The following is a 12,754-nucleotide window of genomic DNA, read 5'->3' as shown; positions in this document are numbered from 1 at the left end:
AATGTATAAACCTGAGGGCCTTAGAGTGTTCCAAGGAGGGAACCCGGCATATGAAATTTAAAGTCAATAGACCCAAAATAATTTTTGACCTCCATTGGACACAATGGTCTTGCAGTTCTAGAAACTAAGAGCCTTATTATGAATTATTTAATTAATTCTGAATAGGATAATTGTAAAAAAAAAAGTTAGATTGACTTTAAACTTTAAAACTGTGTGTGTCTGCCTTCCTGCCTGTCTGTCTGTCTGTTTGCCTGCCTATCTGTCTGTCTGTCTGTCAGCCTGTCTGTGGGAGAGAGGAAGGAGAGAGAGAGGTGAGAGGAGGGGGAGGCAGGGAAAGGAGAGAGAGAGAGAGAGAGTGGGAGAGTGAGGGAAGGGGAGAGGGTGAAGGGGGAATGGGGAGAGAGAGGAGGGAGAGAGACAGATGAGAGGAGGTGGAGGGAAAGAAGGAGGCAGAGAGAATGGAGGGAGAGTGCGAGAGACAGAGAGACGGAGAAGGTGAGAGAGAGACGGAGAGGGTGGAGGATGAGAGGAGAGAGACGGAGAGGGTGAGAGAGATGGAGTGGGCGGAGGATGAGAGATGTGAGAGGGTGAGAGAGACGGAGTGGGCGGAGGATGAGAGATGTGAGAGGGTGAGAGAGATGGAGTGGGCGGAGGATGAGAGGAGAGAGACGGAGAGGGTGAGAGAGATGGAGTGGGCGGAGGATGAGAGATGTGAGAGGGTGAGAGAGACGGAGTGGGCGGAGGATGAGAGATGTGAGAGGGTGAGAGAGATGGAGTGGGCGGAGGATGAGAGGAGAGAGACGGAGAGGGTGAGAGAGATGGAGTGGGCGGAGGATGAGAGATGTGAGAGGGTGAGAGAGACGGAGTGGGCGGAGGATGAGAGATGTGAGAGGGTGAGAGAGATGGAGTGGGCGGAGGATGAGAGATGTGAGAGGGTGAGAGAGGGGGAGGTGAGAGAGGTGAGAGACGAAGAGGGTGAGAGAGATGGAGAGGGTGGAGGATGAGCGATGAGAAGCAAAAATTCTTGCAATTCTACACATTTTGCCATGATTTATGCCATGTTAACATAATATCAACAGTAAGTGTGAGTGACTAACAAAATCAATGGAGACCACCTGGAAGTCAGGGGACCCTGGGCATGTTTACTGCAAGTTTAGATAGCTGGCTAGACTAACTTGCCAATCTAAAAAATGTTAACTGGCATGGGCTAATTGAGTGACTGTCAGTGACTGACATAAGATAATAACTGCTGATGCATCTTGTGTATTTTAGTATTCTAAAAGGCGCTGCATGGTCAATGTGACGTCTGCATTGGCCGTGCAGCATTTACTGTGATACGGCCTCTGCATAAGTCAGACCATTCATACTTCTTTCGCCTTCGCGGAGCAGCGCAGAGCTGTTGTCAAGGAAGTTGTCAAGGAAGTGAGTTTGTCTTTTTCGGGACCTCCCGCCCCCCTCTACCGTCAACCAATCATGTCAATGTAGAGCTAAACAGACCCCTCCGCATTGTCCCTGTGGCTCAGTTGGTAGAGCATGGTGTTTGCAATGCCAGCATGGTGTGTGAAACGCCAGGGTTGTGGGTTCGATTCCCACGGGGGGCCAGTACAATTATTATTATTTTTTTATTTAAGAAAATAAATGCATGAAATGAAATGTATGCATTCACTACTGTAGGTCGCTCTGGATAAGATAAATGACTAAAATGTTACAACATTTGGGAGGAGCACGGCGATGCAGTACGGAGCTCAATTTGGTCTCTTCGTAATTGCGTCACATTATCCACACGGAGCCTTCGACCACATTCCCCGGATCAAGCATGCACATATAACACTCCAGTGTTAATTGCTAAATTGTAATTACTTCGCCACTATTGGCCTATTTATTGCCTTACCTCCTTACTTCATTTGCACCCACTGTATACAGCTTCTTCTATTGTGTACGTTTGTTTACTCCATGTGTAACTCTGTGTTGTTGTTTTTGTTGCACTGCTTTGCTTTATCTTGGCCAGGTCGCAGTTGTAAATGAGAACTTGTTCTCAACTGGCCTACCTGGTTAAATAAAATGTCTTTAACTCTTAACAGTAAGTTGACACCCTGACTGAGTTCCTAAAAATGTATTTATTTATTTTTGGGGTCGGGGGCCACCAAGCCCTAAATGGTCTCCTATGTCGCTTATGCCAAGGGCCAGGCCTGGCTATACCTCTAATTCCACACTTCCCCTCCCTGTAGTATAAACTTGTTATTTGTATGACGTCTGTAGAGATCCCATGGGGAAATCTGTTTGGGAATGAGCTGGCAACCAGAGGGTTGATGGTATCAGTATCGTAGATGCCTTCTCCTGACGTTGTGCCCTTGAAAGACACTTAACCGTCAAAACTGCTTCAGGGGAGCTGTAGTACGATTTAGAACGGTTCTTTCAACTTCCCTCTATGTGCTGTGCATGCATGGCTGACGTCTGTTCTGCTCTACAGGCACGGTCAACATCCCTGCAGTGGCTCTGGGGATGTTTTCAGGGGGTGTGGTCATGAAGAAGTTCAAGCTGGGCGTCATGGGAGCTGCTAAGTTCGCCTTCGGGACCTCCCTGCTGGGGTACTTCCTGTCCCTCTTCTTCTTCGCCATGGGCTGTGACAACGCCAAGGTGGCTGGAATAACCATGTCATACACAGGGTAAGTCTCCACGATGGATACAAACCTCCCCCATCATCTTTTATGTATTCAACTAAACTCTATTGGGAGCGAGTAGCTATTCTTAGTCACTCAGAATAGAGAAAAACATGTCACTCAAAAACAGAGTCGCTATGAACTGACCTAGAAAACAGTCTGCGTAAATGAGTGATCAGTGATGTTCTGACAGAGCTTTCTAGAATCTAATACATACTGTACCTTTTCAGTTGTTTCTCTATCCGTCTCTTGTGTTTGTCCAGGGTGGAGGGGTTGTCGTACCAGCAGCCATCTCTGTTCTCTGAGTGTAACTCCGGTTGCCAGTGTTCCGGGAGTGACTGGGACCCTGTCTGTGGAGAGAACGGGATCACTTATGTGTCCCCCTGTTTGGCTGGCTGTACATCCTCTACCGGAGCAGGCAAAAACACAGTGAGATGATATCCTAGCGTTCCCCCTGGGCCTATACACGGACTATACAAAACATTAAGAACTGCTCTTTCCATGACATAGACTGACCAGGTCAATCCAGTGGGAAGCTATTATTTCTTACTGATGTCACTTGTTAAATCCATTTTAATCAGAGTAGATGAAGAGGAGGAGACAGGTTAAAGATTAACTATTAAGCCTTCAGACAATTGAGACATGGATTGTGCATGTGTGCCATTCAGAGAGTGAATGGACAAGACCACCGGTTTGTGTCAAGAACTGCAACGCTTCTGGGTTTTTCACGCTCAACAGTTTCCTGAGTGTATCAAGAATGGTCCACCACCCAAAGGACGTCCAGCCAACTTGACACAACTGTGGGAAGCATTGGAGTCAACGTGAGCCAGCATCCCCGTGGAACGCTTTCGACACCTTGTAGATTCAATGCCCCAATGAATTGAGTCTGTTCTGAGGGCAAAAGGGAGGGGGTACAACTCAATATTAGGAAGGTGTTCTTAATGTTTGGTATACTCAGTGTATGTGAAGTCATGAGGTGACTCCCTAGACTATCTAGACTCCCTAGACTATCTAGACTCCCTAGACCGCTAGTCCAGACTCTCTAGACCGCTAGTCCAGACTCTCTAGACCGCTAGTCCAGACTCTCTAGACCGCTAGTCCAGACTCTCAAGACCGCTAGTCCAGACTCTCAAGACCGCTAGTCCAGACTCTCAAGACCGCTAGTCCAGACTCTCAAGACCGCTAGTCCAGACTCTCAAGACCGCTAGTCCAGACTCTCAAGACCGCTAGTCCAGACTCCCTAGACCGCTAGTCCAGACTCCCTAGACTCTCTAGACTCCCTAGACTGCTAGTCCAGACTCCCTAGACTGCTAGTCCAGACTCCCTAGACTCTCTAGACTCCCTAGACTGCTAGTCCAGACTCCCTAGACTGCTAGTCCAGACTCCCTAGACTGCTAGTCCAGACTCCCTAGACCCCTAGTCCAGACTCCCTAGACTGCTAGTCCAGACTCCCTAGACTGCTAGTCCAGACTCCCTAGACTGCTAGTCCAGACTCTCAAGACCGCTAGTCCAGACTCCCTAGACCGCTAGTCCAGACTCTCAAGACCGCTAGTCCAGACTCTCAAGACCGCTAGTCCAGACTCCCTAGACCGCTAGTCCAGACTCCCTAGACCGCTAGTCCAGACTCCCTAGACCGCTAGTCCAGACTCCCTAGACTGCTAGTCCAGACTCTCAAGACCGCTAGTCCAGACTCTCAAGACCGCTAGTCCAGACTCCCTAGACCGCTAGTCCAGACTCCCTAGACTGCTAGTCCAGACTCCCTAGACTGCTAGTCCAGACTCTCTAGACCGCTAGTCCAGACTCTCTAGACCGCTAGTCCAGACTCTCTAGACCGCTAGTCCAGACTCTCTAGACCGCTAGTCCAGACTCTCTAGACCGCTAGTCCAGACTCCCTAGACCGCTAGTCCAGACTCTCTAGACCGCTAGTCCAGACTCCCTAGACCGCTAGTCCAGACTCCCTAGACCGCTAGTCCAGACTCCCATATTATTGCAATGTTTTACTACTCAGTGATCCCTCCGCATGTCCTCTCCTCCAGGTGTTTGACCAGTGCAGGTGTGTGGCGGTGACAGGGGCAGGTTCTCAGCCCAGTAACCAGACTGCCTCCCTGGGTCACTGTCCAATCAGAGACAGCTGTGACACAATGTTCCCCTACTTCCTCTTCTTGTCTGTCATCACTTCCTTCATAATCTCTCTGGGTGGAACGCCAGGCTTCATGCTTCTCATCAGGTCAGTGAGGCCATCTAGTGGATGGACTGATGAAATGCAACAATGAAATAAAATGGGTTGTATCCTAACATGTTCAACTTGGGGAAACAGTTTTGTAAAAATCATGCTATGATGTCACTCAAGTTCAAGTTAATCACAACAGTTAGGATTAAGTTTAGTTGGCCTTTAAAGGAGTTCCCCTAACTCCCTAATAATCTTCTTATAGGTGCATTAAGCCTGAGTTTAAATCCCTTGCTCTTGGAGTCCACACGTTGGCCACCCGGACCCTGGGTGAGTATTACTTATGTCCTCGGTTGACTGATTGATTGAGTTAGTCAATGATTGATTGATTGATTGATTGATTGATTTTAGCTGGCATCCCTGCACCTATCTACTTCGGCGCCATCATAGACACGACCTGTTTAAAGTGGGGAATCACAAAATGCGGAGGAAGAGGGGCGTGCAGAATCTACAACACAACAGCCTACAGGTAAAACACCTAGGGGGTCAATTCCGACGTAGGAAACTACGCCTTTCACTATGCACTTTTCAGTAGTTGGTATTCAGACTTACCTTATGCAGGTGCGTAATGGCTTTGCAGGCGTGGTTCCCTTGCACGCGCCGAATAAATGTAATTCAACAGCTGAAAACCCTCCCGCTTGCTGGCCAACTGATTTTTCTCGTCAAGTTTTCATTTCAATATGATTTTTAGTACATTTATCTAAATCCATCTCTTTAAATTTGGTGTACCTTTTTTTAATTAGAAATTCCTCGACGGACTCACTAGAATATATGGAGAGAAGAGTTCAGAATATTAGGGATCCATGAAAGAAAGCCATGTAAATACTTGCATATTAATCTCCTTGTCAGCACCAATTGGTAGATGTAAAAATACTCTGATCTTGTGTATTATTTAAGGTTAGCAAAGTATATATGAATAATTTAAAAAAAAACAGGTCTGGACAGCCTTTACGCACAAAATATATTGGCGAATAAAAAAATATATAGTGGTTTGATTCTCCCTGAAAGTTGCCGTGTTGAATTGTTTAATCTATGAAAAATGTGAAGTTGACAAAAGTGTACAATAAGGGTTGAGCAATAGTCCTATAAATCTACCCTGATCATCCTCATTAATCGTGGAACTGTTATACAGTCCAGTCGATGTGAACCGTGTGCCAGGCTCCTGGTTTAAACTGCTCAGTATGATCCAGTCGATGTGAACCGTGTGCCAGGCTCCTGGTTTAAACTGCTCAGTATGATCCAGTCGATGTGAACCGTGTGCCAGGCTCCTGGTTTAAACTGCTCAGTATGATCCAGTCGATGTGAACCGTGTGCCAGGCTCCTGGTTTAAACTGCTCAGTATGATCCAGTCGATGTGAACCGTGTGCCAGGCTCCTGGTTTAAACTGCTCAGTATGATCCAGTCGATGTGAACCGTGTGCCAGGCTCCTGGTTTAAACTGCTCAGTATGATCCAGTCGATGTGTGCCAGGCTCCTAGTTTAAACTGCTCCGTATGATCCAGTCGATGTGAACCGTGTGCCAGGCTCCTGGTTTAAACTGCTCAGTATGATCCAGTCGATGTGAACCGTGTGCCAGGCTCCTGGTTTAAACTGCTCAGTATGATCCAGTCGATGTGAACCGTGTGCCAGGCTCCTGGTTTAAACTGCTCAGTATGATCCAGTCGATGTGAACCGTGTGCCAGGCTCCTGGTTTAAACTGCTCAGTATGATCTGCGTTTCATAGTGATTCCAATAGGCTACATGTCCCAAATTATTGCACAACTTATAATAAGTTAGCCGGATATGATCCACTGTTGTTAGCGATCCTTCAGGAACAACCACACGAATGTGAGAGCGGAAAGAAAGGTAAACTAACGCTGTAATGGAATGATGCAAAATGTATGGAAACTAACACTAAAGAGACAGTTATAAATGTAAGGAAACTAACACTAAAGTGACAGTGATAAATGTAAGGAAACACTAAAGTGACAGTTATAAATGTGAGGAAACACTAAAGTGACAGTTATAAATGTGAGGAAACTAACACTAAAGAGACAGTTATAAATGTAAGGAAACCAACACTAAAGAGACAGTTATAAATGTGAGGAAACACTAAAGTAACAGTTATAAATGTAAGGAAACTAACACTAAACAGATAGTTATAAATGTAAGGAAACCAACACTAAAGTGACAGTTATAAATGTGAGGAAACACTAAAGTGACAGTTATAAATGTAAGGAAACTAACACTAAAGAGACAGTTATAAATGTAAGGAAACTAACACTAAAGAGACAGTTATAAATGTCAGGAAACTAACACTAAAGTGACAGTTATAAATGTGAGGAAACTAACACTAAAGTGACAGTTATAAATGTAAGGAAACTAACACTAAACAGACAGTTATAAATGTATGGAAACACTAAAGTAACAGTTATAAATGTATGGAAACTAACACTAAAGAGACAGTTATAAATGTGAGGAAACTAACACTAAAGTGACAGTTATAAATGTATGGAAACCAACACTAAAGTGACAGTTATAAATGTAAGGAAACACTAAAGTGACAGTTATAAATGTAAGGAAACTAACACTAAAGTGACAGTTATAAATGTAAGGAAACACTAAAGTGACAGTTATAAATGTGAGGAAACACTAAAGTGACAGTTATAAATGTAAGGAAACTAACACTAAAGTGACAGTTATAAATGTTAGGAAACACTAAAGTGACAGTTATAAATGTGAGGAAACTAACACTAAAGTAACAGTTATAAATGTGAGGAAACACTAAAGTGACAGTTATAAATGTGAGGAAACACTAAAGTGACAGTTATAAATGTAAGGAAACTAACACTAAAGTGACAGTTATAAATGTTAGGAAACACTAAAGTGACAGTTATAAATGTGAGGAAACTAACACTAAAGTGACAGTTATAAATGTGAGGAAACACTAAAGTGACAGTTATAAATGTAAGGAAACTAACACTAAAGTGACAGTTATAAATGTTAGGAAACACTAAAGTGACAGTTATAAATGTGAGGAAACTAACACTAAAGTAACAGTTATAAATGTGAGGAAACACTAAAGTAACAGTTATAAATGTAAGGAAACACTAAAGTGACAGTTATAAATGTAAGGAAACTAACACTAAAGTGACAGTTATAAATGTAAGGAAACACTAAAGTGACAGTTATAAATGTTAGGAAACACTAAAGTGACAGTTATAAATGTAAGGAAACTAACACTAAAGTGACAGTTATAAATGTATGGAAACTAACACTAAAGTGACAGTTATAAATGTAAGGAAACTAACACTAAACAGACAGTTATAAATGTATGGAAACTAACACTAAAGTGACAGTTATAAATGTAAGGAAACTAACACTAAAGTGACAGTTATAAATGTGAGGAAACTAACACTAAAGTGACAGTTATAAATGTAAGGAAACACTAAAGTAACAGTTATAAATGTAAGGAAACTAACACTAAAGTGACAGTTATAAATGTGAGGAAACTAACACTAAAGTGACAGTTATAAATGTAAGGAAACACTAAAGTGACAGTTATAAATGTGAGGAAACTAACACTAAAGTGACAGTTATAAATGTGAGGAAACTAACACTAAAGTGACAGTTATAAATGTAAGGAAACACTAAAGTGACAGTTATAAATGTAAGGAAACTAACACTAAAGTGACAGTTATAAATGTGAGGAAACACTAAAGTGACAGTTATAAATGTATGGAAACCAACACTAAAGTGACAGTTATAAATGTAAGGAAACTAACACTAAAGTGACAGTTATAAATGTAAGGAAACTAACACTAAAGTGACAGTTATAAATGTAAGGAAACACTAAAGTGACAGTTATAAATGTGAGGAAACTAACACTAAAGTGACAGTTATAAATGTGAGGAAACTAACACTAAAGTGACAGTTATAAATGTAAGGAAACACTAAAGTGACAGTTATAAATGTAAGGAAACTAACACTAAAGTGACATTTATAAATGTGAGGAAACTAACACTAAAGTGGCAGTTATAAATGTAAGGAAACACTAAAGTGACAGTTATAAATGTATGGAAACCAACACTAAAGTGACAGTTATAAATGTAAGGAAACCAACACTAAAGTGACAGTTATAAATGTAAGGAAACACTAAAGTGACAGTTATAAATGTTAGGAAACACTAAAGTGACAGTTATAAATGTTAGGAAACTAACACTAAAGTGACAGTTATAAATGTAAGGAAACACTAAAGTAACAGTTATAAATGTCAGGAAACTAACACTAAAGTGACAGTTATAAATGGAAGGAAACTAACACTAAAGTGACAGTTATAAATGTGGGGAAACTAACACTAAAGAGACAGTTATAAATGTGAGGAAACTAACACTAAAGAGACAGTTATAAATGTAAGGAAACACTAAAGTGACAGTTATAAATGTGAGGAAACACTAAAGTGACAGTTATAAATGTATGGAAACCAACACTAAAGAGACAGTTATAAATGTAAGGAAACACTAAAGTGACAGTTATAAATGTAAGGAAACTAACACTAAAGTGACAGTTATAAATGTTAGGAAACACTAAAGTGACAGTTATAAATGTAAGGAAACTAACACTAAAGTAACAGTTATAAATGTAAGGAAACACTAAAGTGACAGTTATAAATGTGAGGAAACTAACACTAAAGTGACAGTTATAAATGTAAGGAAACTAACACTAAAGTGACAGTTATAAATGTGAGGAAACTAACACTAAAGTGACAGTTATAAATGTAAGGAAACACTAAAGTGACAGTTATAAATGTAAGGAAACACTAAAGTGACAGTTATAAATGTTAGGAAACACTAAAGTGACAGTTATAAATGTAAGGAAACACTAAAGTGACAGTTATAAATGTGAGGAAACTAACACTAAAGTGACAGTTATAAATGTAAGGAAACCAACACTAAAGTGACAGTTATAAATGTAAGGAAACACTAAAGTGACAGTTATAAATGTTAGGAAACACTAAAGTGACAGTTATAAATGTAAGGAAACACTAAAGTGACAGTTATAAATGTTAGGAAACTAACACTAAAGTGACAGTTATAAATGTAAGGAAACTAACACTAAAGTGACAGTTATAAATGTAAGGAAACACTAAAGTAACAGTTATAAATGTAAGGAAACTAACACTAAAGTGACAGTTATAAATGTGAGGAAACTAACACTAAAGTGACAGTTATAAATGTAAGGAAACACTAAAGTGACAGTTATAAATGTAAAGAAACTAACACTAAAGTGACAGTTATAAATGTGAGGAAACTAACACTAAAGTGGCAGTTATAAATGTAAGGAAACACTAAAGTGACAGTTATAAATGTTAGGAAACTAACACTAAAGTGACAGTTATAAATGTAAGGAAACACTAAAGTGACAGTTATAAATGTAAGGAAACCAACACTAAAGTGACAGTTATAAATGTAAGGAAACACTAAAGTGACAGTTATAAATGTTAGGAAACACTAAAGTGACAGTTATAAATGTTAGGAAACTAACACTAAAGTGACAGTTATAAATGTAAGGAAACACTAAAGTAACAGTTATAAATGTTAGGAAACTAACACTAAAGTGACAGTTATAAATGGAAGGAAACTAACACTAAAGTGACAGTTATAAATGTGGGGAAACTAACACTAAAGAGACAGTTATAAATGTGAGGAAACTAACACTAAAGAGACAGTTATAAATGTAAGGAAACACTAAAGTGACAGTTATAAATGTGAGGAAACACTAAAGTGACAGTTATAAATGTATGGAAACCAACACTAAAGAGACAGTTATAAATGTAAGGAAACACTAAAGTGACAGTTATAAATGTAAGGAAACTAACACTAAAGTGACAGTTATAAATGTTAGGAAACACTAAAGTGACAGTTATAAATGTAAGGAAACTAACACTAAAGTAACAGTTATAAATGTAAGGAAACACTAAAGTGACAGTTATAAATGTGAGGAAACTAACACTAAAGTGACAGTTATAAATGTAAGGAAACTAACACTAAAGTGACAGTTATAAATGTGAGGAAACTAACACTAAAGTGACAGTTATAAATGTAAGGAAACACTAAAGTGACAGTTATAAATGTGAGGAAACTAACACTAAAGTGACCGTTATAAATGTAAGGAAACTAACACTAAAGTGACAGTTATAAATGTAAGGAAACTAACACTAAAGTGACAGTTATAAATGTGAGGAAACCAACACTAAAGTGACAGTTATAAATGTAAGGAAACTAACACTAAAGTGACAGTTATAAATGTGAGGAAACTAACACTAAAGTGACAGTTATAAATGTAAGGAAACCAACACTAAAGTGACAGTTATAAATGTAAGGAAACACTAAAGTGACAGTTATAAATGTTAGGAAACACTAAAGTGACAGTTATAAATGTAAGGAAACACTAAAGTGACAGTTATAAATGTTAGGAAACTAACACTAAAGTGACAGTTATAAATGTAAGGAAACACTAAAGTAACAGTTATAAATGTTAGGAAACTAACATTAAAGTGACAGTTATAAATGGAAGGAAACTAACACTAAAGTGACAGTTATAAATGTGGGGAAACTAACACTAAAGAGACAGTTATAAATGTAAGGAAACCAACACTAAAGTGACAGTTATAAATGTAAGGAAACACTAAAGTGACAGTTATAAATGTGAGGAAACTAACACTAAAGTGACAGTTATAAATGGAAGGAAACTAACACTAAAGTGACAGTTATAAATGGAAGGAAACTAACACTAGAGACAGTTATAAATGTTTGTGGGTATAACTGACGGTGGCTACCGATAGTGTTGCTAGGTTCTAAACAAACGGAATAAAAACTGAAATAAGGAAAGGAAAACATCTAACCAAGTGTATTCATTCACCCACTGGGACATACAGCTGCAAAGACCGCATAAACACATCTTTATACCTCACAACTAGGCAGAGACATCTCCTAACATGTCCAAGATAGTATCTTACTGCTATTGTCATGGCCCTGACTAAGTCTAGGACCCTCATGGGTGTGGAAATGGGACTATAATCAGATGGTCTGCCCCTGTGGCCCCCCCTTCTCTTTCATCTGTTGACCTTATCTTGAGTTCCACATCTCTCATTTAATTGTTTAACCTTTATTTATCTCAGCAAGTCAGTTAAGAGCAAACTCATATTTACAATGGCAGCCATCCAGGGAACAGTTGGTTAACAGCCTTGTTTAGGGGCAGAAGGACAGATTTTTACCTTGTCAGCTTGTGGATTTGATCTAGCAACCTTTCGGTTACTGGCCCAACGCTCTAACCACTAGGCTACCTGCCCCCCCCCCCCCCCCATGCTCCTGATTCCGCGATATTAATTTTCTGCACTTTTTCTGCACTTGTCTCACTCAGTAACTTTCCATATCACTCAGTAACTTTCCATATCACTCAGTAACTTTCCATATCACTCAGTAACTTTCAACACACCTAGTTCCTCTTGACCCCTAACATATGCATTCTTTATACATGTAAAGTAATCAATAAGTTCTGGTATGGTAACATGAATAAATAAATATATTTCAAACTAGAATCCAAATCCATACTGTTCAACATTATACAACAGAAAAGAAAACATGATTAATATTCTCAAAATTAATTTGTATGTTCACACCTCCAAGACTTATGGGCTTTGGTTATGTAATCTGCTTCCATGGCATAAGGCCCCGGACTGAATTCATAATCGCACTAAGAACACTCTAACCCCTCCTATCTGCCATTACCCGTCCTATTGAAGAACTGATAATAACATTTCAGTTGGAGATTTTGACTTTCTCTTCCTCCCTCAGGCTCTTAACTAAGAGAGCGACTGCAAAAGACTT

The 12,754-nt window shown here is 40.0% G+C and overlaps 1 protein-coding gene and 1 long non-coding RNA gene across 2 annotated transcripts in view; one reads left to right on the top strand and one right to left on the bottom strand.

Annotated features, from left to right (window-relative positions):
* The window catches only part of LOC115197675 (solute carrier organic anion transporter family member 1C1-like), a 37,609-nt gene that overhangs the window by 21,485 nt on the left and 3,370 nt on the right, over positions 1-12,754 (top strand). Inside the window, exons 10-14 of the mRNA XM_029759423.1 lie at positions 2,471-2,666; positions 2,924-3,089; positions 4,697-4,887; positions 5,093-5,157; positions 5,239-5,356. Of these exons, the coding sequence (XP_029615283.1) occupies positions 2,471-2,666; positions 2,924-3,089; positions 4,697-4,887; positions 5,093-5,157; positions 5,239-5,356 (736 nt within the window). The remainder of the gene's footprint in view (positions 1-2,470; positions 2,667-2,923; positions 3,090-4,696; positions 4,888-5,092; positions 5,158-5,238; positions 5,357-12,754) is intronic.
* LOC115197676 (uncharacterized) lies at positions 2,550-6,789 on the bottom strand. Its single transcript, XR_003879041.1, has 3 exons — positions 5,440-6,789; positions 2,883-3,010; positions 2,550-2,641 (listed from the first exon to the last, which is right to left on the bottom strand). It is a non-coding gene; the product is annotated as an uncharacterized LOC115197676 (long non-coding RNA).

Source organism: Salmo trutta, chromosome 7 (assembly GCF_901001165.1).
Source record: "Salmo trutta chromosome 7, fSalTru1.1, whole genome shotgun sequence".
In the NCBI taxonomy this organism is placed as follows: Eukaryota; Metazoa; Chordata; class Actinopteri; order Salmoniformes; family Salmonidae; genus Salmo; species Salmo trutta.
This window is presented reverse-complemented; position numbering and strand designations above follow the sequence as displayed.